This window comes from Rhinatrema bivittatum, chromosome 4, assembly GCF_901001135.1.
Source record: "Rhinatrema bivittatum chromosome 4, aRhiBiv1.1, whole genome shotgun sequence".
Lineage (NCBI taxonomy): Eukaryota > Metazoa > Chordata > Amphibia > Gymnophiona > Rhinatrematidae > Rhinatrema > Rhinatrema bivittatum.
The window spans coordinates 293,278,104-293,303,602 of NC_042618.1; the positions used below are offsets into that span (position 1 = coordinate 293,278,104).

The following is a 25,499-nucleotide window of genomic DNA, read 5'->3' on the forward strand; positions in this document are numbered from 1 at the left end:
CGGTTAACATGGAACTTAGGGACTAACTAAATAACCATATAACAAGAAGGCAAAAGCAAAGTTACATATAACATAGGAGATCAAACTTGGGGCGGGGCTAGAGTAGCCGGGAAGAAGAAGGGCAGCAAAAACTAAAGGTTAAATATATACATATATACTGATATTGGTCCGAGAGTCTAGTTAATTGGGCGAAACCTGGTTGAGAGGTGTGTTGACATTTTAGAAATTAGGGGAAGGCTTGGAGGAAAAGCCAAGTCTTAAGTTTTTTTCGGCAAGTTGTTCCAAATGACAGGGCCCGCTGTGGAGAATGCACGATCTTTGGTGGATGTTAGGCACATGGATTTAGTTGGTGGGACGTGCAGGGTTCCTTTATATGCTTCTCTGATGGGTCTTGCGGATGAGTAGAGTTTGAATAGGATAGACTTCAGTGGGAAACAAATGAATACAACAACAATTTTATTGCACCTTCCATTTATTTTGGAGGGGGTCACAAATAAAATAAAAATGGTCTCATTCATTGCATTTTACCCATTGTTTCAAATGAATGCACACCCCTAATATTCATTTATTTATTTGTTGTATTGCAACCCACACCCTACAAAGTTTGGAGCAAGGCACAAGCTTAACATGAATAAAAATCAACATAAATCAACATAAGACAAGATTGATAAAAAAAAGAAAAAGAATATAGTCATACAAAAACAGAAGTAAGGATACTGCATATAAACAAACAGAACAATTAACCACTCAGTAGACTGAACCTGGGAACAGAGGAGGAACTGAAGAACTGACAGGACTGGAGCTAGGGCTTCACCTATACCAGCCCCATTCCCCGCAGGTTAAACCCTTAGGCAAGAGTCCTGTAAGTAGCAATTAGACAAAGTCAAGTCTCGGGCAGAAGTCAAGGCTGGCAGCGATCAGGCAGTATACGATCCAGGCTAAGAAGTGGGCAAGCAGCGAGCAAATAGTATCTGGTTCCAGGCCAAGGTCGGGCCAGGTGGTGGTCAGACAATTTGAAGTCCAGGCTGGGGTCAGGGCAGGCGGTATTCCAAAAGAGTAATCAATATCCATAGCGGAGGTCAGAACCAGGAGTCAAGCAGAGATGGACAGACAAGACAAGGCAAAGCACTGGGGGCTCAGACACAAGCAGGGCAAGACAGGGCAAGACTAGGCAAGGTAACAACAAGGCAAGGCAAGGTAACAGCCAGAGAAGCCATGTTCTTGCCATGTCAGGGCTTGGTGGCTTCCTGGGTGAGTACAGCCGATCGTGGAGTTGTCCTGCGGCCTGCCAAGTATTACAGTTACAATTAATGGCTAACACTAATATTTGCAAAAGTAGATGAAAGACAAGGGAAAGAAGGAGGGAGAAGAGTGAATGATGAGAGACTGATATAAAATTATACTTGGTTCTTTTCTGTTTGAATTTCCAGTCTATGCCCAGCCTATTATCAGCAAAGCACGTCCCGATCTACTTAAAAGTCATTTCCTTCCCACACTGGAAAAGTTGAAGAAAAAAGCCATCAAGGTTGTATTAGAAGAAGAGCAACTAAAGGCAGACAGCAAGGCGGACACCCAGGAAGCTGAGCTGCTCATTCTTGATGAATTTGCCATTCTCTGCAGGGATCTCTATGCTTTCTATCCAATGCTTATTCGTTACGTGGATAATAACAGGTGAGAGAATTAAAGATGAAATGAGTTAACTGATGCTTTCAAGAGGTACTATAGCAGGGGTAGCAAGATATGGTCCTCAATCCCCACATACAGGCCTGATTTTCAGAATATCTATAAAAAATGGCATACATTGGAGTCAGTGCATACCACTCTATCTCATGCACCTTCATTGTATATATCCTGAAAACCAGACCTGTTTGTAGCTCTTGAGAACCTTATTTGGCTACCCCTGGACTATAGTATATCACTGATCCTTCTGTAACCCCAACCCAGTGTGCATGTTCTGCATGGGTGGGGCCACAAAAGTATTTGTAAGTTTTTGGGGCAGGAACCCTGACTAGCTTTCTTCTGTACCCCTTTCCCCAGGGTGTGGATCTTTTGGCTTGGGGGGAAAGGGTTCTTTTTGGGTCCCAGTACAGTGTTGGCAAACTTTCTCTTAGTTATCCATGGGAGAGGGGTAATTTCTCCTCTTGTGTGCCGTGTGCCAAATAAATATGCTGGATACACCGAATTAATGTCCAAACTTAAGTTTATTGTATAAAATAATCGCTGATGGCACAATAGATATGGTTCTAATCCATAGTTATTTCTCTTCTCAATTACAACTTTGCCTCTATCTGTGCAGGAATCTTTCACAGGACAAGGGGTCCTACCACCTTCCTGGGTTAGGTGAGGTAGAGGTCCTGATGGGCAGGGCAATATTTAAGCTGGGCAGGAAAACCCCTTCTACGGTTGGCCAAAAATCCTGTCCTTGCATAGAGTGATCTTTCCTCTTCCAGGGGCTGATGAGTCCGGATTGCTGTTCTCTAATCTCTTTACAACTCTTCTACTCACAATTGGCAGTTTCTTCCTTTCTTTGGTTTTATCTCAGTCGCTGACTCTCTTCTGAATTCCTTAGGGGAGGGATCCCTGGAAGCAGGTGTCTTACTCTGCTCCTATGCAGGAAGGAAGGGGCAGCCAAAAATCTTCCTCCTGGATGATTGAACTCAATTTCCCTTTTTCCGTAACTGAATATAACACCAGAATTAATCCTCACAATGGGTCACCAGCTCAGGGGCAGGTCTTCCCTATCTCTGGTCATCCGAGACACAGGGTTCCCTGTGCCCTGAATCCGAGAAAAGCCCAGGTGTCCAGTGAGGCTCCTTCCACGAAAAGCTCAAAATCCCAAAAACAACCCGGAGGAATATCCAAACCAGCTAGTGATTAGACTGGCTGGACCACCCTCCCAACCCTGGTCTAGATTCACAGGTTGGGTTAGCTTGTTCCTCCTCGACTGGGCCTGAAAAGTACAAAAAGGTAAGCTCTTCACTTCCTCCTAACTCTCTAAAAAATATAAGGGACTGCCTCCAGACTCTCGAGAGAGAACTGTTATAAATCCTCCTAAAGGGACGGCCATTCTCAGGCCCCTCAAAGGGGCCTATCAGTAACCTATTCTACCTAGTGCCTCTCTGGGCATACTAGTAACCAGAGAATGGCTCTTGGTTACACTTGCATGCTAACAGATTCTCTGTGCAGGGGTTCCCTGGCTATTAAAGTCAGAACTGCAGTTATCTAAAGATACTGGTTAACCGAGGCTCCTTTTGTCTGCTGTGATCCACAGAAGAGGAATTTGGGCTGTCTAGAATTAAGTTCCAAATTCTTTCACATTCACTCCCCTAATGGAGAAGGTCAGGCTTTTATTTTCTACAAGGTTTCACTTTTGTAGATTTACTTGGAAGTGACTCGCATTCACATGTTGCAATAAGGTAAAAGGTCCATATTCAAAAGTATTGGTCTGAGTAACGTTTGAGTTACCCGGATAAACCACAAGGTTTAAATTTCTGGCACATCTAGCCAGATAGATGTGACCCAGGTAAGTTATTATCCTGATAACTCTAACCCAGAATGCCTGCATCTTAAGTTAGGAAGAGAACTTAATCATTTAACTCTGATATTCAGAGCTAGTCGGATAAGTTGTCTGGCTAAAACGGAATGTGCTTGAAGAATCCTAAAATGATCTGGGTATGCTGGATATGCTTGGCTAAAGTTATCCAAATAAGTTTACTTATATAACTTTGACCTTAACTGGCCATAATCAAAATCTATGCAGTTAAGTAGCAAAAAAACAAAAACTTCTAAGTTAGCAAGACCGATTTCCCTCACTAAAAATATCAGAGTTTCCCTGTACGTACTCGGATCAGTCCAGACTCCTGGGTTTATTCATCCCTGCCAGCAGATGGAGACAGAGAAAAGCCTCGCTGACACTGCTTGATAAGCCCTGGTGCCACCTGCAGTAGCTCAGTATTTCTCTGAATTCAACAGTTTATGCTGGTGCATAAACCTGCAGTCTCTTTTTTAGACTTTTTTCTTTTTTTTTGTGAGCCTTTCTCCCAGGGGATTGGTTCCTGTGAGGAACCTTTCCCTGCTCGGTTGAAGTGGATGAGCTAACGGTTAGTGCTCACTCCAAATTGATCCGTGAGGTGTAAATCTCATGGTCCAGATCCCTCCCTTCACGAGGGCGTTCAGGCGGCTTTACCCTCCTTTTCTTTTCTTCAGGGGTTTTTGCTTCTCTCTTTACTATCTTTTAGCTGATCTGAGCTGGACAGCTCCCTTCAGCCTTAGGAGAGGGATTCCCCAGTTGATTTTTTTGGTAAAGTTAATTGGAAAAAAAAAGCCCTAAGAAAAGAAGAAGCTCCGGAGCAGCTGAGTGGTAAGGCTCAGGAGCGGACACCTCCCCATCCGTTTTGCTTTTTTTCGGGCCGTTTTTTTCTTTTTTTTTTTTGCTAATTTTTCTTTTTTCTTTTTTTTCTCCCCAAAGGGGAATGGTTCGCGGCTCGGCTTGCCGCAATGCGGTGTGGTCCCAGAACGTCTTGGCAGGACAGGCCTCTGTTCGGCTTCCATTTTGGGGAGGGAAGGACCCTCTTAGTTCCAGTGCCTCTGAACCGGAGGAGGATGCAGAGGCATGCAGCAGCCGCGGTTGGGCTTGTTTTGGTGGCCATTTTATCATCGGACTCGCGTGCGCCACCATTTTTAGAAGGGGAGGGTGATCTCCCTCCATGGCTATTCCCAGTCCGCCCAAGTCCCTTACAAGGGCAGGGGGTTTCAGTGGACACAAATAGAGAGGAGAATTTGCCACTGGGGCCTGGAGGAGACCAGGTCCCTCCTATGCCTGCGTCTGCGTGAGCTTTTTCGCCAGATTTTATCTGGCTTATCTGGCTCAGCAGGAGGGTATGGGTGCCCCTCAGTTCCCTCTGACAGCTCAGGGTCCTGGCCTTAGTCAGCTAGAGGGTATGGGGGCCCCACAGTTCTCTCAGACAGCTCGGGGTCCAGGTCTTCCATTGTCAGGGGTGGGGGCAGGATTCAATCACTCGAGAGAATTCAGATCCTCGGGGGTTCCCTGTTCGTCATGCCTGGGAGGGCTGGAGGACGAATTATGGAATGTGGACCTTCCAGGTGCTTCAGCAGCGGCAGCGCTGGTCAATGATATGGGGTCCATGGACATTCATCTCGGAGATGGCACTGGGGTTCCTGTTCCACAAGGGGATGATCCCAAAATTCTATGCTTGTTCTAGAGGGAGGAGTTGGAGCCTCTGCTCCCTCAGGTTCTCGAGGAGTTGGGGCTGAAAGCTCCTCAGGAGGTGCCGGAGATAGATGGGGTAGATCCTGTCCTCAATAGTCTTAGGGCTCCTCTGTTCGCTTTTCCCTATCATAGGTCTGTATGACAGTGGAGTATGAGTAGAATTCTCTGGACTCCAGGTTATAGGTCAGTAGAGCAATGTCAAAGCTATATCCCTTACCAGAGCAAACATTGGAGCTGTTTGCACTTCCGCAGGTGGACGCGGCGGTTTCTGTGATCACAAAGAAGACAACTATTCCGGTGGCGGTCGCCGCAGCCCTTAAGGATGTTCAAGATAGGAAGTTGGAGCTTCATCTTAAAAGGATTTTTGAGGGGGTGGCCTTGGGGTTGCGGGCCGCCATTTGCTCCAGCTTTATGCAAAGGGCATGCCTCCGCTGGGTTCAGCGTTTTCAGGACGGTCAAACGCAGCTAGGAGCTGACACGTCCGAAGCAGATCACGTAGAGGCGTTAGTCGCATATGTAACTGATGCCCTTTATGATTTGGTGCGTTCGTTATCTCAGATTATGGGTCTCGCGGTAGCGGCCAGGTGTTTGCTTTGGCTTCGTCATTGATCCGTGGATGTGTCTTCTAAAGCCAAGCTGGGTTCCTTACCCTTCAAGGGTCGTCTCTTGTTTGGGGAGGAGTTGGAGCAGCTGATAAAGCAGATGAGTGAGATGAAGGTGCATAAGTTGCCGCAGGACAAGCCTCAGAATCGGCAGGCCTTTCTGTCCCATATGCGTTTTCAGGATGGTAGAAGATCTTGACCTTCGAGAGATCCCTCAGTCTCGCAGAAACCTTTTAAACCTAGAGCCCCGGCTTGGGGTCAGTCTTTTTGGGGCGGACAAAGACCTTTCAGTGCTCCTACTAGTGGGGGAGCTACAGGGCTAAGGTCACCCAATCAAACGAGGCCAATTCACTCCGCCGTTCCCTATATAGGGGCATCTGGCAGATTTTTATGGGGAGTAGACCAAAGTTACACAGGTCCTCATGGTTATAAAGAAGGCTATGCGTTAGAGTTTGCTTGTCTCATTCCCCCTGTTCTTAGTTTCCCACTGCGGGTTTTCAAAAAAGCATCGCACAGGTTGAGCGACTTGGATGCAGTAATCCCAGTCCCTCCGCATGAACGAGGCATGGGTCGGTACTCCATCTACTTTGTGGTGCCAAAGAAGGAAAGCACCTTTCGACCCATCCTGGATCTCAAGCGAGTAAATGTGGCATTGAAGGTTCCACGGTTTTGCATGGAGACTTTACATTCAGTCATTGTGGCGGTGCGCTCTCAGGAGTTCCTGGCTTCCCTGGATCTGACAGAGGTGTATCTTCATGTCCCCATTCATCAGGATCACCAGCATTTTCTGAGGTTTGCAGTGCTGGGTCAACATTTCCAGTTTCAGGCTCTTCCTTTTGGGCTGGCCACGGCTCCTCGCATGTTCACCAAGATTATGGTGGTGGTGGCGGCAGCTCTTCGACACGAAGGAGTGCTGGTTCACCCTTATCTCAATGATTGGCTGATTCGGGACAAATCATTAGACAGGTGTTGATCATTGGTGCGAAAAGTTATTCATCTGCTAGAGTCTCTCGGCTGGGTGGTCAATCGGGAGAAGATTCATTTGGAGCCATCTCAGAAAGTCGACTACCTCGGTGCTCGGTTCGACACCAGGCAGGGCAAGGTGTTTCTCTCGGAGGACAGGATGAACAAGTTGCAGTCCCAAGTTCGCCACTTGTTGGCATTGCAGGTACCCCGAGCCTGGGATTTTCTACAGGCTCTGGGATTGATGGCTTCCACGCTGGAATTAGTGCTGTGGGCCTTTGCCCATATGCACCCACTTCATAGGGCACTGTTGGTGAGGTGGAATCCTCTGTCACAGGCCTTTCATCAACAGATTGTGCTGTATGCGTCGGCAAGGAACAGCCTCCCATGGTGGCTGCAGTCCTCCAATCTGCAGCGTGATGTCAATTTCAAAGTTCCGGATTGGGTGGTTCTTACTACCAATGCCAGTCTCTCTGGTTGGGGGGCAGTTTGCAAGTGGCAGTCAGCCCAGGGCACTTGGTCTTCATAAGAAGCCTCCTGGCCTATCAATCGGTTGGAGACCAGGGAAATCCGCCTGCACTTCGGACTTTCCTTCCTCTTGTTCAGGGTCGCTCAGTCAGGGTTCTGTCAGACAAAGCGATGACAGTAGCTTACATCAATCGTCATGGTGGCACCAAAAGCCAGGGGGTAGTTCTAGAGGCTCAAGAAATATTTCTATGGGCGGAACAGTACTTGCTACAGTTAGCTGTGTCTCATATCATGGGCATCGACAACGTCCAGACTGATTTTCTCAGTTGCAAGATCCTAGATCCCGGCGAGTGGGAACTGGCGGATTCGGCAATGCAGCTCATCCAGAAATGGTGGGGTTGTCCTCATCTAGATCTGATGGCAACTTGGCTCAATGTGAAGGTGTCATGGTTTTTCAGTTGCAGAAGGGAGTACGACGCCGAGGGGGTCGATGCTCTAGTGGTACCCTGGCTTCAGGAGATCCTGATCTATGTCTTCCCTCCGCGGACTCTAGTGGGCAAGGTATTACGTCGCATAGAAAAGCATCCCAGGAATGTGGTCTTAGTGGCTCCGGAGTGGCCGTGTCAACTGTGGTTCGCAGATTTTGTAAATCTAGCGGTGGATGGTCAGCTGCGCCTCAGTCATCTTCCGGGTCTTCTCCATCAGGGACCCATATTTTCCGACCAGGCAGATCGCTTTTGTCTAGCAGCTTGGCTTTTGAGAAGCGGCGTTTGAGGAGAGGATATCCAGAGCCGGTGATCTCCACACTTTTACAGGCTAGGCGTAAGTCTACTTCCCTCTCGTATGTTCGGGTTTGGAAGGTTTATGAGGCTTGGTGCATAGACAAAGGGACAAAAGTGGTTCGGGCTCAATATTCCACGTTTTGTCTTTCCTATAAGAAGGTTTAGCAAAAGGCCTTGCTTTTAACTCTCTTAAGGTACAGGTAGCGGCCCTGACCTGCTCCTTATTTTCCCTTCCGGATGTGCAGAGGTTCCTTCGAGGCATTAAGAATTTGTGTCCTCCAGTGTGAAAGGTATGTCCCCCCTGGAACCTTAATCTGGTTCTGCGAGGGTTTTGTGTCACTCCCTTTGAGCCAATTCGGAGAGCAACTCTTAAAGACTTGACACTCAAGGTCGTTTTCTAGTGGCCATCTATTCCACCAGGAGGATTTTGGAGTTACAGGCGTTGTAGTGCAGGGACCCTTTCCTTCAAATATCGGATTCAGGGGTCTCATTGCGTACCGTTTCTTCTTTTGTTCCGAAAGTAGTCTCGGATTTTCATGTGAATCAGGTGATCGAGCTTCCAGCTTTCCCAGATTTGGATACGTCAGTGCCGTATGCTCAGGAGCTTATGTTATTGGATGTCCGCAGGACCTTGCTTCGGTATCTCAAGGTTACTAATGCTTTCAGAAGGTCTGATCATCTTTTTGTTTTATGGAGCAGACCAAAGAAAGGTGTCCATTAGAGATGTGAATCGTTTTTTCTGACGGATGAAAATATACGATATTTTCTCATCTGTCAGGTATCGGGGGGTCCCTGAAAGCGATAGGGAAACCCCACAAAATTTTCGTGTGGTTTTCTTATCGTTTTGGGGGGGCACACAGAAAAACAACCCCCAAACCCACCCCGACCATTTAAATTGAATTATTTAAAATCCCCCACCCTCCCGACCCCCCAAAAAACTTTTCTAAAGTACCTGGTGGTCCAGCAGGGGTCCCGAGAGCAATCTCCCTCTCTCAGGCCGTCGGCTGCCACTAATCTCAGATTACATTTTTTAAAATAATTACCCATGTTTTCTGTCTTCCTGTGTAAAGATTGATTATCTCTAATCAAAGAGACTGTGGTATAATTTATTACAATCAGCAACAACAATAATGATCTGACTTTCTAAATCAATAATTTTCTGAGATTGTTCATTAACTTAACCAGGTAAAGTCCCATAGCATCCCAAAACATTATCAATATGTGAGGTAAGAGCTGACTCCAAATTAGTGATAGCAGACCATAGAGAGTCTATTGTAATTTCAGCAGGCTTAGCCATCTTACAAGTTGTCATCAGTAAAGAAACAGCTATCTCCTGGGACCCCCGCTGGACCAACAGGTACTTTAGAAAAGGTTTTTTTTTTGGGGGGGGGGGGTCGGAAGGGTGGGGGATTCTAAATAATATGATTTAAAAGGGTTGGGGTGGGGGGTTTTTTTTTCGGCTCAGGACAGCTGAAAAAAAAATAAGCGTTCAGAACCCAATACCAGAAACGAGCCCAGTACCGATTCACATCTCTAGTGTCCATGCCTCCAAAGCAACCATTGCAAGGTGGCTGAAGGAAGCTATTGCATCAGCGTATATTATTAAGAGCCATCTGGTTCCGGAAGGGCTACGGGTCCACTCGACTCGAGCTTAGGCGGCTTCGTGGGTGGAGGCTCAGCTGGTGTCTCCGCAGGAAATTTGCAGAGTGGTGACTTGGAAGTCGCTGCATACATTCGCAAGGCATTACTAGGGATGTGAATCGTTTTTTGACGATTTAAAAAAATCGGCAGATATTTTTTAAATCGTCAAAAATCATTAGAGTCGCGATACAATAGAAATTCCCCTGAATTATCGTGAAAAATCGTAAATCGGGGGAGGGCGGGAAAACCGGCACACCAAAACAACCCCTAAACCCACCCCGACCCTTTAAAACAAATCCCCCACCCTCCTGAACCCCCCCAAAATGTTTTAAATTACCTGGTGGTCCAGTGGGGGGTCCCGGCGCGATCTCCCGCTCTCGGGCCATCGGCGCCATTTTGGCTGCCACTAATATAAATGGCGCCAATGGCCCGATAAAAAACAAAACCACCCGACCCTTTAAAATGACCCCCTTGACCCCCCCCCCCCAAAAAAAACCTTTTAAAATTACCTGGTGGTCCAGCGGGAGCGCGATCTCCCGCTCTTGGGCCATCGGCTGCGTTAATAAAAATGGCGCTGATCGCCCTTTGCCCTTACCCTGTGACAGGGCAAAGGTAGCATCGGCGCCATTTTGAATATTGGCAATACGGCCCGACTGCAGGAGGTCGCTCCCGGACCCCCCGCTGGACTTTTGGCAAGTCTTGTGGGGGTCAGGAGGCCCCCCCCAAGCTGGCCAAAAGTCCCTGGGGGTCCAGTGGGGGTCCGGGAGCGATCTCCTGCACTCAGGCCGTATTGCCTTTATTCAAAATGGCGCCGGCGCTACCTTTGCCCTGTCACAGGGTAAGGGCAAAGGGCCATCGGCGCCATTTTTATTAATGCAGCTGATGGCCTGAGAGCCGTTGATCGCTCCCCGTGCTCCCACTGGACCACCAGGTAATTTTAAAACCTTTTTTGAGGGTTCGGGAGGGTGTTTTGATTATCGGATCAGGCGCAGCCGATAATCAGAACTCAAATCGGGCTGGGCAATAAAAATTTTAAGATTTGGATCGGAACCGGAACCGATCAGATTCCGGTTCCGATTCACATCTCTAGGCATTATCACTTGGATTTGGGAGATCAAAATACCTCCCTATCCTTTGGTGAAAGTGTCTTGTGAGCAGGACTTTCCAGGTCCCACCCTCTCTAGGAAGCTTTGATACATCCCAGGAGTCTGGACTGATCCGAGTACATACAGGGAAAGGAAAATTGGTTCTTACCTGCTAATTTTCGTTCCTGTAGTACCACAGATCAGTCCAGAACCCACCCAGGTTGGAGGGGGAGAGTCTCCCGCTCAGCTATAATCCTTTCAGCATACTTCTTTTCTTTCTTCAAATGTTTTCTATTGGTTTTTATCAAGTTGTTATCAAGTTTTTTCACATAATGTTTTTTGGCTTGGATACAGATTAATACTGAGCTACTGCAGGTGGCACCAGAGCTTATCATGCAGTGTCAGCGAGGCTTTTCTTTGTCTCCATCTGCTGGCAGGGATGAATAAACCCAGGAGTCTGGACTGATCCGTGGTACTACAGGAACAAAAATTAGCAGGTAAGAACCAATTTTCCTTTATGTGGGCTCCAGTTGTCCTCCTAACCTCCACACCACCCCCCACCCCCAAACATCCCACTCCACCCAGCAACCCCAAAATCCCCTCATGGCTACCAGAAGCACTGTATATTTGTACTGTCCCAGCAGCATCCAATATTGCTGTCAGAGTATTATGTGACAGTAATACTGGAAATAACAGTATAACAGTTTAACAGTATAACAGTAGCATGTTCCCAGTGGCCATGAAGGTTTTGGGGGGTACTAGATGGGGTAGGAGGTTTGCCGTAGGGGTTGCAGGTAGGAGGGTGAGGAATAGGAGAGGGCCCAGAGCCTGTGCAGTATTTGTGAAATTAAGGGGCAGGAGGAAGAGTATCCTTGGGGCACTATGCCCATGACTTCTTGTATTTCTTTTGAAGGACTTGAGAAGGGCTGCTGGGTGCTATGCCCTGACATCATATCTAGTGATTTGGGGGATGGGGGATTGGGCCTCCTGGCCTGAATGTTTTTTTTTTTTCTTGCTTCTTAACTGACTATATTTTGAATATAGCCAGTTAAGATTTAATCGGATCAGTTAAACCTAACCAGTTATATTCAAATATAGCTAGTTAGGCTTAAAAGTTAACTGAGCAATTTTACCTTGGTAACTTTAACCAAATATATTTAGCAAGAGATTTGTCCTGCTGAATATCTATGACAAGTTATCTGGCTAACTTTAGCCAGATAAGTTGGTTTCGCTCACCAGCTTACTGAATATGGAAAAATCCCCAGGTAGTTGTGAATGAAATTCATGATGCCTGGTTCTGAATGAGCTAGAAATAAAAAGGCATGGCGAGTACCTAGAACTCTAGCTGCAGGTTTTGCAGAACTCTGCAGCTAGAGTTCTAACAAACTGTAAAAAACGAGATCATATCACACCAATTTTGATACAATTACCCAGGTTTCCAATTACTCAGAGAATATGGTATAAAACTTGCTGCATTCTTCATAAGGCAATATATGGACAAAAACTGACTGGTTAAATTTCTCTATTCGACTACACTCCCCACATAGATCATTGAGGTCAGTGAACAAAGGTTTACTTCATATTCCCTCAATAGATACGGTTCACTTGATCTTGGTGTGTGAGAGAGTCATCTCCATTGCAGGACCTAGCCTTTGGAATACTATGCCTGCAGAGTTAAGGTTGGAAACTGACTTATGGAAATTTAGAAAAGGTCTAAAAACCTGGCTCTTCAAGCGAGCCTATCTGGAAGATCAAAAAAAGGGTCATTAACAATAAGAGTTCTGAATTATTGTCTTGTTTACCTGTGATTTTAAATGATTGTATCCAGTCTTTTAGATGAATAATGTAGTTTTATATACTGTTTTGTTATTTGTTTTATGTTTTTTTTCTGTAAATCGTTGTGATGTATTTTCGAACGACAGTATACAAAACCTCTTAAATAAATAAATAAATAAATGCATAAATACATAAAATCTGTTAGGTAAAAAAAAACCCCCAAGAGAATTAGCAAACAGGCCATTTACAGTTAGTCCCATCCATCCCAATTCCAAATTGTATTATGTAGTCTTCCAAAGGCCAAGGTCAAACCCCTCTATAACTTTGGTCATAGCTTAAAAATTGGGTCAAAGGAAGGCTGGTACAGAAGGTTACTTGTTAGTGCTGAGCAGAGAACTATGGACACCAGGAGAGGAGCTATGTGTTTTCTGTGTTAGTAAATGTCTTGAAAGAGCAACAGGAGATGACATGGCTAGTGAGAGAAGGGATCATGAAAGTGAGTGACTTAGAGGATGTAATAACTCAGATTGACAGACTAAAGAATAACAAATCATCAGGGTGAGGTGGTATTCGCCCCAGAGTTGTGAAGGAACTCAACAATGAAATTGCAGACCTATTTCAGAGTGGGGCAGATTTTAAAAGCCCTGCACGCGTAAATCCAGCCGGAGGTGAATTTACTAATTAATCAGCTAGTGTCCTACAATGGGATGATTAAACTTTCAGTAAGGGCTGGTACAATAGTAAGATTTAGATAAGAGCCTGATTGATTTTCAATGAGAAAAGGTTCTTGCCTAAAAATCAAGGGCTGGATTTTCAAAAGATTACGCACGTAATGCTCATACGCGCGCCAGGCCTATTTTCAAAAGGCCCAGTGACACGCGTAATTGTGCAACCCCCTTGTGTGCGCCCACCCCCAATATTATAACATGCTGGGAGCAGTATGCAGATGATACTTCCGGACCTCTTCTACTGCAAAGGGTCCGGGGCCTCTGGAAGCTGGGGCTGTGGAATTCAATCCCTGGATCTCTTGCGGTGACCTCTGGATGCCTCTCCCAGGGGATGCTAGGAGCAGTTTGCAGATGAGGCCTTGGGATATACCATATTGTGGTATATGTTAAGAACATAAGAACATGCCATACTGGGTCAGACCAAGGGTCCATCAAGCCCAGCATCCTGTTTCCAACAGTGGCCAATCCAGGCTATAAGAACCTGGCAAGTTCCCCAAAACTAAGCCTATCCCTTGTTACTACTGCTAGTAATAGCAGTGGCTATTTTCTAAGTCAACTTAATTAATAGCAGGTAATGGACTTCTCCTCCAAGAACTTATCCAAACCTTTCTTAAACCCAGCTACACTAACTGCACTAACCACATCCCCTGGCAACAAATTCCAGAGTTTAATTGTGCATTGAGTGAAAAAGAACTTTCTCCGATTAGTTTTAAATGTGCCACATGCTAACTTCATGGAGTGCCCCCTAGTCCTTCTATTATCCGAAAGAGTAAATAACTGATTCACATTTATCTGTTCTAGACCTCTCATGATTTTAAACACCTCTATCATATTCCGCCTCAGCCGTCTCTTTTCCAAGCTGAAAAGTCTTTCCTCTTTAGTCTTTCCTCATAGGGGAGCTGTTCCATCCCCTTTATCATTTTGGTCGCCCTTCTCTGTACCTTCTCCATCGCAACTATATCTTTTTTGAGATGCAGCGACCAGAATTGTACACAGTATTCAAGGTGCGGTCTCACCATGGAGCGATACAGAGGCATTATGACATTTTCTGTTTTATTCACCATTCCCTTTCTAATAATTCCCAACATTCTACTTGCTTTTTTGACTGCCACAGCACACTGAACCAACGATTTCAATGTGTTATCCACTATGAAACCCCTAGATCTCTTTCTTGGCTGGTAGCTCCTAATATGGAACCTAACATTGTGTAACTATAGCATGGGTTATTTTTCCCTATAGCATCACCTTGCACTTATCCACATTAAATTTAATCTGTCATTTGGATGCCCAGTTTTCCAGTCTCACAAGGTCTTCCTGCAATTTATCACAATCTGCTTGTGATTTAATTACTCTGAATAATTTTGTATCATTTGAAAATTTGAGTACCTCACTCATCGTATTTCTTTCCAGATCATTTATAAATATATTGAAAAGTACGGGTCCCAATACAGATCCCTGAGGCACTCCACTGCCCACTCCCTTCCACTGAGAAAATTGTCCATTTATTCCTACTCTCTGTTTCCTGTCTTTTAGCCAGTTTGTAATCCACGAAGAGGCATCGCCACCTACCCCATGACTTTTTAATTTTCCTAGAAGCCTCTCATGAGGAACTTTGTCACACGCCTTCTGAAAATCCAAATACAGTACATCTACCAGTTCAACTTTATCTACATGTTTATTAACTCCTTCAAAAAAGTGAAGCAGATTTGTGAGGCAAGACTTGCCTTGAATAAAGCCATGCTAACTTTGTTCCATTAAACCATGTCTTTCTATATGTTCTGTGAGTTTGATATTTAGAACACTTTCCACTATTTTTCGTGGCACTGAAGTCAGGCTAACTGGTCTGTAGTTTCCCAGATCGCCCCTGGAGCCCTTTTTAAATATTAGGGTTACATTAGCCACTCTCCAGTCTTCAGGAACAATGGATGATTTTAATGATAGGTAACACATTTTTACTAATACGTCTGAAATTTCATTTTTGAGTTTCTTTAGAACCCTGGGGTGTATACCATCCAGTCCAGGTGATTTACTATTCTTCAGTTTGTCAATCTGTCCTACTACATCTTCCAGGTTCACAGACCTTTGTACATCTTTGTTTTCTTATATGGATTGCAAATGCTTACTAAATGCAAGGTATTCTTGTAAAAATTTGTAAAACCTAATAAACAAATAATTATAAAAAAAAAAGAAATTAACTTAGTTCATGATAGTATCCATTCCAGTCCACAGATTCTACTTAAATTGCCGACGCTGGACAGTGTTTCACCGACAAGGCTTCATCAGGGCATCATTATAATGAAGAATCCAGCACTATCTTATTTCGGTATTTCAATGCTCTCACTCTCTTTGAATCGGAGTGAGAACATTGAGCTACTGAAATAAGATAGTGCTGCATGTTTCTAATTATATTTTTGTCTCTTTATTCTGTATTTGGTGAGGTCTCTCAGTGTTCTGCATGAATAACTGAGGTGAGGTTTTCTGCTAGCATGTAGTTTCTGTGTAGGGATCTTAAAGGAAATTTATAAGGGAGATGTTATAAGCTGGCTGAATAATAATAAAAATGTTTTTAAAGATCTTCTATGTAATATTTCTATGGTGGAGTCTGTTTAGAAATAAAAAGTGTTTTTGGTTGATTTTGAGTACTGTTCTGTTTTTAGGTATTTTGGATAGATAGTGGGATTACAATAAACCAGACAAAAAGTTAAGCAATCAGAGATATGTCTGAAGTATAGAGTACCCAGGTATTATGGACACAAGTGGTTCATCCATCAATGGAGGCTTTATAGCTCTTCTGCCCAAGAAGGGTTTATTCATGCATATCTTGCTTCCTATCTGTAGATCAAACTGGCTTAAGAAACCTAATAGTGATCCAGATGAACTCTTCCGCATGGTGGCTGAGGTCTTTATCCTGTGGTGCAAATCCCATGTAAGAACGACTTCACCTATCATAGAACTCTTTGTACTTATTTATTCGTGCCTCTGAAGCAATCCAAGCAACTGCTTTTTCTTGTTTTTTCACATTTCTTGTTTTAGAACTTTAAACGAGAAGAGCAAAACTTTGTGATACAAAATGAGATCAACAATCTGGCATTTCTCACTGGAGACAGCAAGAGCAAGATGTCAAAGGTAAGTTTTGATGCAAGCTACTATGCTCGGCCTTGTAATGCTCACAGCTCCCATTCCAGGATAAATGTGACACGCATATAGTCCTAAACACTAGCAGCAGTAGCCTTCCAAACCAGGGCATGGTGCTAATCTCTGGGATCCTGTTAGATTCTAACAGTACAATTGAAAACCTCTCATGAAGCAGTATTACTATATTTGCAATGCTGGTCTTTATACCTTATTAACATTTCCCTGCATTTTTCTTACCTAAATGTCATGCAAGTAAAGCTCTCTCTGTATGTGGTGTTCTTACATGTTAGCTTCATAGCTGTCCAGGGTCCAAGCATTCTTGTCTTTGCTTACAACAATGTTTCTCTTCCCAGCTCATAATCAACTTTTATTACTTTTTATTTATTGCCTGAAACATACATTAGCCCTAGGAGTTTACATGCCTGTTGCTGTTCTTTGCTTAGAATACATTGGTAGTAATGCATGCAATCCTCATGTAACTCTTTGAAAATTACCTCCATAGAGCCACAATTTCAAAACTGTCTGTGGTACACCAATTCCGTACATAAGTGGGCTTGTAGGAGTTTATGCAAGCATTTTTTAAAACTGTGTAGCAAGAGTTACACGGTGTATAAAATACCACATGTTTCTGCCCCCAAAATGTACACATATGTTTCAGTACACTCGTGAATTTGTACTTTCTCTACCCATTTTATAAAAATGTGTATATTTTATGCATGAAATAATGGTAACAATTTACACATAATAACCCATAAATAAATGTGGCATCAATTATTTTATAAAGTATATATGTCTCCGTTTCTGAAAACACTTACCTGGGCACATACTTGGAATAACCAGTTTGCCCGTACCTCCACCAGTTCACCCACACTTTACCAGTTCACCTAGACCAGCACTTCATCCTGAACGTATGATGACATGACTGCCAGTGATTTTAAACCTTGGAGTTGGAGCAGGTTAGACTCTGGTGAAACTGGCTTGAATAGGACAGGAACTGGAATGGATCCAGAATCTTCCACCTGGACTGGCCACCATCCCTTTTCGTCAGTAAGAACCTGATATCTTGGGGACATGGGACAGAGAAAAAGAGAAACGAGTTGGCCCTGGGATCCCATGTGACCCCTGCCGTTTTAGGTCAAACCACCAGAATAGGGGCTACATGCAATTTTATTTGAACATATTTGATTACTGTTTGTGAGCTGTTTACATAGTGCTGGAGAGGGGATGAGGTAATCAGCACAGGAGATATGATTCTCTGTACTTTTTCACTCTAAGATAGCAACACAACTGAGGAAAACAGATAAGTGCAAAAAGAGAAAAAATCCATTTGTGGGAACCCATTTTCAGATGGCAGGGAAAAGACAGAGTAAAACTGGGTAAATTACACTGCACAGCACATCCCAAAGCTAAATGTTATGTCCCAATGCTAATTACCAAACTCCCAGGGTTTAACATCATCCTAACACCAAATATCATATCTCAGCTCTGAACACTGAGTCCCATCACTGAACAAGACACCCAAAGGTAAATATTATGCTCCAGTGCCTTTTAGGGTGTATGTTGACTTCAACGGGGCTCTTTATATTGGGTCTTATTGGTCTGTGGTTTTAAGGGTGAGCAGAAATTTCTAGTCTATATACTACGTCAGGTCTTCATGGTGTAACATGCTGTCGACCACAGGATATTGTACTGTAGTCAGTGTCTTGTACCTCACAGTTCTAGGTCAAGCGTTGTATCCTGCAACCTGCTAAGGCTTCCCAGCATCCTGCTCCTCTGCTGCTCCAAATAAGGGCCCTTAGATGCACACCAGCTTTACAGGGCCAGCTCCCAGGGATGGGGAGAGAAATACTCATAGATGGGAGATTGTCTCTCAAATTCTTTTTCCCGGGGAGATTTACCTTCACTTTCTCATGGGAGGGATGTAGGTGCCAATAAAATACTCTGGACTCTTGGCTTAGATGAACATACAAAACGTTACTGTAACAATTCTTCAATAGCAAACAGTGTCACTTTACACATCAGTTCTTGTCACAACAGCTTGTAATCACAGTTCTATAATTTTCTCTGTACATGTGTCTCTAAGTAAATGGGCCAGGGAAAACTCAACCTCCAGAGCATGGAAAAGCAAGATTTCCTAGTGGGACAGGGTAACCTATTTGTACACAGAAACTCCCTTTCCAAAAATACTGCAGACAAATAACCAAGAGGTCCATATTCAGTAAGCCGTTTAGTGGACAATTTATCCGGTAAAGTTAGCTGGATAACTTGTCCCACATATTCAGTGGGATAAACATCCGCTGAATATGTTCAGCTAAAGTTATCCAACTATCTTTAACCAGATACTGTAACTTTAAATCTAACTGGCCAGCCTTTGAATATGATCAGTTAGGTCTAAACTTATCCAGCTTTGTGTGGCTGGATAACTTATTACTTAACTGGATATCTTCAAAAGGTTGGAAATCCATGAAATAGATAATTAAAACAGAACATAAAAAACATTGAACATAGTCTACAATATATTGAACATATTTTATTATACAATTAACTCATAAATACTAAAACCCCTTAATTTAAAACTTTAACCCATACCTAGGATGCTCAGTTTGTTTATAAGTCACCTATGTGGAATCACGTCAAAGGCCTTGCTGAAATCCAAATACACTACATCTAGTGCTCTCTCCAGATCTTTCTGGTCACTCAGTCAAAGACCTATTGTTGATTAAATCATGCTGCCATGGATCCTTTAATCTACTGGATTCTAAAAACTGCACAATCCTCTATTTTAGCAATGATTCCATTAATTTACTCATCACCAAGGTCAGACTAACAGGTTTTTAGTTCTCAGATTCTTCCTTGCTTACACTTTTGCAAAGAGAAACCATTTTTTTCCTCCCCAGTCCTTTGAAATCATTCTCAACTCTATAGAAGCATTACAAGTGTCAGACAGTGTAGCTGCCAGAATGTCCTTAAGTTCACATTATACCCTTGAATGTATCCCATCCGGGCCCCATTGCTTTACCTACTTTTAGTTTTATTAGCTCATTGCAAATATAGTTTTCTGAAAATTGATTTGAGGTCTCCCTTCCATTTCTATTTGTGGTAATTGTCTGAGGTCTTATTCCAAGCCATACCTCAGTGGACTCTGAATAGAAATATTTATTAAGCAATTATACTTTCTCCTCATCAGCCATCTACAAACTCCCACTCCCCTCCCCAGCAATTCAACTTTTTGCACTCTCCTGTTACTAATATATCTTTTTTTTTTAAGTTTTATTGCCCTATTTTATCATATTGGTTATTTTTCTTCCATTTGTACCTTCTCTTTCCTGACTGCTTTTCTAACTTTTCTTAGCTTCTCCAGATTGTTTATCCTGACTTCCTCTTTCTGCAGTCTCTTGTAGTTAATGAATGCTAACTTTTTATTCCTTTACCTTTTCAGCCTCTTTTTTTAGAAAACCACAGTGGCCTTTTAAATATTACCTTTACCTACCCTTCTGAATAAAAATGTATTTTAACCTTACAATATCTAATTTCATTTTTGCCCCCTGCTCTTCTTCTTCTCTTAATTTATCCCATCCAGTTAATGATTCCTTGGAGGACTCGCCATCTTAACAAAACTAGTTTTCCTGAAATCCAGGACCCTTGCCTTTGAATGAACCACTACTGCACCAGGTCCAGTATCATTCCCTATTGTGTCTGTTCCAATACCAATTGCTAGAATAGTTCTTCCTGTAGACAATCCAGTATCTCCCTCCTTCTATATGACATCACAGCCAGAATGTACCATTCAACATCTGACAGACTGAAATCATAGCAATTATGTAAATATCCTTCATTAAATCTCTATTCATTTTTTCTGCCTGAGAAGATCCTTATATTGCACCAATATAGATGGTGTTCCATTCCCTCTTTCCACATTTCCTCAGTTCTGAGTCCTCCATTGGCTTCCTGTCCATTCAAGAGTTTCCTTTAAGGTGCTAACCTTAGTGCATAAATTACCCTCATTGGACTCATTCCCTTGGGCTAATGCCCTCTTTCATATTTACAATCCTTGCTGAGCATTGTGGTTTTGTCAGAGGGCTGTTAGATATCCCAACAATTCACCAGACCCAGTTGGGGGAGATAAAGGAGCATGACTTTTCTGTTTCAGCGCCAGTCCTCTGGAATTTGATCCCACAAGACCTATGTTTGATGGCATGTACCAAAACATTTAAAAGGATGCTAAAGACTTGCCTCTTTATGATGGCATTTAACTGAGTTTTAACCTGATAAAGAGGCTGCTGATTGTACTGTTTTGATCTGGTTTTGTTCAAACCTTTATCTTTTCCATATAAATTATGTATGGTTTTTTAATTGTTCACCCTGGTATTTGTGGTATACAAAAACTAATACATTAATAAATAAATAGTTAACCTCCTTACCTTGTACGCCCTGCAGTTCTGTTTCTTTGATATTATTTATATATAATGCCATTCCTCCTCCCTTTCTTCCTTCCCGCATATATTATAGCCTGGTATAACTGTATCCCAGTCATAGTTCTCTATGTTCCACATCTCTGTGACTGCCATTATATCCAAGTCACTGTCTTCCATGACTGCTTTTTGATCTGGGATTTTATTTCCTATATCATGAGCGTTAGTGTACATAACTTGACAGATGTTGCCCTTTTTCTCATTTCTCTATAAGTGTTTAAAGATTTACTTAGCTGAGTACTTTTACTTACCCTAGGTTTTCTCCACTCATCCCGAACCTTCTCAGTAGGTTTGCCAGTCTATTCTGAAACATGCCGTGCCTCTTCTGTGGCGGGGGATGCCATCTGTGCTCAGCATTCTCTGAAACATCATCCCATGATCCAGGAAGCTGAAATAATCTTGTTAATATAAACTATGCAGCCATGCTGCTCTGCTCTCTGTTCCTCCTTCCCCACACTGCTGCCTGTTACCTTCTCTTCCACTGCATTGCATTGTGGGGACAAGAGGGTGAGGGCCTGCAGCAGACACTCACAACTACTGATCTTCTCTCCTCCGGGAATGGAAGTTTAGACTATGCTGCCAACAGAGAGGAGGAAGGAGCCACCCCCAAGCACCTGTCAGGCAAACTGTGATTTGTGGGGATGGATAAGAAATGAATGCTGAAAGGGATGGTAATGACAGGAAAGGGCAAATGCTTGGTGGAGGAAGAAGAAAGGAGTGAATGATGTGGGGGAGGGGGGAGACAAGGCAAAAAGAGTGGGAATGCCTGTAGCAAGATTATTTTTTCCCTCACGGTTAACAACCCTAAAGGACAGCAACAAATAAAAACTGTCATTCAAGGTCAATGGAGGGGTCCTTACTGAATACTTATTTATTTCCAGCAGGAACTGAAAACTATGAAACTCAATAAAAAGATATTTCAGGCCTTAGGTCTGCTAGGAGTCTGAGTCACTTCTGCCAGTTGATTCTTAAACCGGTTATGGCTTAATCCCTTAACTGAGAATTGGTTTATTCTCTGGGATACTTGCAATTACAGATGCTAATATCCTTGGAATTCCCTGTACGTACCCGGATCAGTCCAGACCGTGGGTTGAGCCTCCTGTCCAGCAGATGGAGACAGACCAAAACTGAAAGGGCAGGACAGTGCCTACCCTGCAGCCCTTCAGTATTTGTCTGTTTCCAGCAGATGGATCAGCTCACCTTGCAGTCTCCTGATTTGGGCTAGTCAGCTTTCTCTTTTCTTTCTTCTTGGATCAAGCAAGTACTTATTGTTTAGGGATTCTAATAGGATTCTTTAAAAAAAAAAAGAGAAAAATAAGTTTGTTTTAAATTTCATTGTTTCAGAGCCGTACAGGAGACGGTCCCGTCTCCTGGCTCTTGCAGGACTTAGGGGGGCTTCGCCCCTTGTGCTGTGCACAGCCTAAGTCCGTCTGTGCTTCCTGGTGTGGGGACTGAGGCTGGTGGTCCAGTCGTTCATCTCTCCCCCCCCCCCCCCCCCCCACCGGCTGCCTAGGGAGCTTAGTGCTCCATTGCCTTTTGGCTCAGTTTGCCTGTGTAAAAAAAGAAAATTATTAATAGTTAAATTTTAAACTTTATTCTTTTTAACTTGACTGGGGATTGAACTGGCAGCCAGACACTGAGGACCGAGCAGGCTTCACTCCCCTGCCTCTGCTCCTGCCAGCAGGGCTGCCAATCATTTTATGTTTAGCTTTTTTTCTTCAGCGTGTGGCTCCTCTTCACTGAGGATGCTGCGGCCAGCAGCCTGCCTTGCGTGTCGAGAGCCCTCGTCGTGCCTATCGCGCGAGGGGCTCTGCTCAGCCTGCCTGCCTGCTGGGTGAGGAAGGCCCCTCCTCGGCAGGACAAGCAAATTTAGCCCGGGAATGGAATCCCCAGCGCATGGCCAGGCCGTTCCCGGGTCGGCAGACCGCGGGAATGGCGGCCATTTTGGGGATTTTGGCAGCTCCCGATTCGGAGCTGCCTGGGGCTGGGGAGCCAGATTTTCAAGATTTTCCCCCTGATTTGAGCCCTGAGGTCCCTCAGGATGTGGTCCCTGACCCCCCCTTGCTCCCCCCCCCCCCCCCCCCCGGGAAATCCAAGGCTCATTTTTCTTCAGAATTTGTTCTCCTCCTGCATAAATCATATTTGGCTAGCTTGCAGGAAGAGGAGGAGGACCCTTCCCCAGGTGCCCCTCCTGGCGAAAATTCCACGCCCCGTGCCGTTACCAGTATGTCCTGCTGCGGAACCTCTGGGGTCTGTTAGGGTGCAGGTGGTCCCGGGGGTGGCCCCTGTCCCTGACCCCCCGGTGGCCCCAGTTATCCCGGATCCCACATCAGATTTAGCAAGCGTACTCCCATCCCTGGAGGGGGATGATCCTAGGGTTCTCCGCATGTTTCAGAGGGAGGATTTGGAGCCCTTCATCCCCTTTGTCCTCCAGGAACTGAGGCTATAGGGGCACCCTGCGGATACCCTTACAGCCTCCTTGCCCAAGGATATGGACCCGGTCCTGGCAGGACTCAGGGCTCCAGCAAGCGCTTTTCCTTTTCACCTTATGCACAAGTTGCTGCTCTTGTGGGAAAGGAGGCTCCCAAAGCGGGACTCCGGGTAGGGCGGGCTATGGATAAGCTCTACCCCCTCCCAGAGGAATACTTGGACATGCTGAAGATCCCCACTGTGGACTCCTCGGTTTTGGCGGTCACCAAGCACACCACTATCCCTGTGGTGGGATCGTCGGCTCTGAAGGACGGACAGGACCATAAGCTTGAGGCCCATCTGAAATGTATCTTCGAAGTCCTGGCCCTGGGGGTCCGAGCGACTATCTGCAGCAGTCTCATGTAGCGGGCAGGTCTCATGTGGGTTCAACAATTACTCAGCACCCAGGACCTCCCGTCTGCAGAGGCGGAGCAGGCTGAACGTCTGGAAGGCATCATAGCATATGGGGCTGATGCGCTCTACGACCTACTCTGCGTCCAGGCGAAGGCGATGGTCTCAGCAGTCTCTGCTAGAAGGCTCCTCTGGCTGCGCAATTGGTCAGCCAATCCGTCCTCCAAGGCATGACTGGGAACGTTGCCTTTCAAAGGTAAGTTGCTTTTTGGAGAGGACCTTGAGAAGCTTATTGATTCCTTGGGGGAAAACAAGGTTCATAAGCTGCCGGAGGACCATCCGAAACAATCTCGATCCTTTACGCCCTCCCATCCTCGCTTCCAGGGATAGAGGAGGTATACGCCCAGCAGACGAGGTGGTTCCTCTAGGGGTTATTCTTCCCGGTCTCAATCGTGGTCTCAGCCCTTTCGTGGGCATCGCTCCTTCCACGAGGGCCAGTCTCAGCGCGCCACCCCAAAGCCCGCCACACAATGAAGTTCGGTTGACCCATTCCTTGGTCCCTTTTTTGGGTGGTCGTCTCTCTCTGTTCTTCGAGAAATGGGTCAAAATTACGTCGGACCAGTAGGTACTCGACATTGTCCGAGACGGTTATGCCTTAGAATTTGTTCTCGACCTACCGGACCTCTTTGTATTCTCCCCATGCGGTCGTCTCAAATGGGAGGCGGTGGAGCAAACCCTCGCCAGGCTACTGAGTCTGGGCGCGTGCTCCCGGCTCCGAAGGGGGAGCTAGGCGCAGGCCAGTATTCTATTTACTTCATGGTTCCCAAGAAGGACGGGGCTTTTCGGCCGATCTTAGACCTCAAGAGGGTCAACCAGGCCCTCAAGGTCCCACATTTTCACATGGAAAACTTGAGAGTGGTCATCGCGGCGGTTCAACCCGGAGAGTTCCTCGCCTCTCTCGATTTGACAGAGGCATACTTCCATATTCCGATTTACCGCGATTACCAGAAGTATCTTCACTTCCACATCCTCAACCAGGATTTCCAGTTTCGGGTGCTGCCTTTCGGCCTCGCTACCGCACCACACACCTTCACCAAGGTCATGGTAGTGGTGGTGGCGGCCCTCCACTGCAAAGGTGTATTAGTCCACCCCTATCTGGACGACTGGCTTGTAAGGGCCAAGTCGGAGACTCTCTGCAGACAGGCTGTGGATCGGGTTCTGGCTCTCCTCGCATCTCTCGGCTGGATAGTGAATTTTCCCAAAAGCAAGCTACAGCCTTCCCATGTGTTAGAGTTCTTGGGCACCCACTTCAATACTCACATAGGCAAGGTGTTCCTCCCTCATGCGCGGGCTCTCAAGTTGATCGACCAGGTTCAGAACCTGCTCTCGCTGCCTCTTCCGACAGCCTGGGACTACCTCCAGGTCTTGGGTTCCATGGCCTCCACCATCGACCTTGTTCCCTGGGCTTATGCTCATATGCGACCGTTACAGAGAGCTTTGCTATCCCATTGGCAGCCGGTGTCGGAACAGTTTCACATAGTCCTCCCTCTTTCGGCCTCTACCATCGCCACCTTGCAGTGGTAGCTTTCACTTCCTCATCTTCTCCGGGGAATGCCTCTCCAATCTCCACAGTGGACGATAGTAACCACAGACGCCAGTCTCTCGGGCTGGGGTGCAGTCTGCCAGTACCAGCCAACTCAGGGGATCTGGTCGCCGATTCAGGCTCGTTGGCACATCAATCGGTTGGAGGCCCAGGGGGGTGTGTCTGGCTATGAAGGAGTTTCTGCCCCTGATACG

The 25,499-nt window shown here is 45.2% G+C and overlaps 1 protein-coding gene across 1 annotated transcript in view; it reads left to right on the forward strand.

Annotated features, from left to right (window-relative positions):
* The window catches only part of RYR3 (ryanodine receptor 3), a 1,291,138-nt gene that overhangs the window by 875,258 nt on the left and 390,381 nt on the right, over positions 1–25,499 (forward strand). The window contains 3 exon segments of the mRNA XM_029600192.1: positions 1,431–1,671; positions 16,114–16,201; positions 16,309–16,401. Of these exon segments, the coding sequence (XP_029456052.1) occupies positions 1,431–1,671; positions 16,114–16,201; positions 16,309–16,401 (422 nt within the window).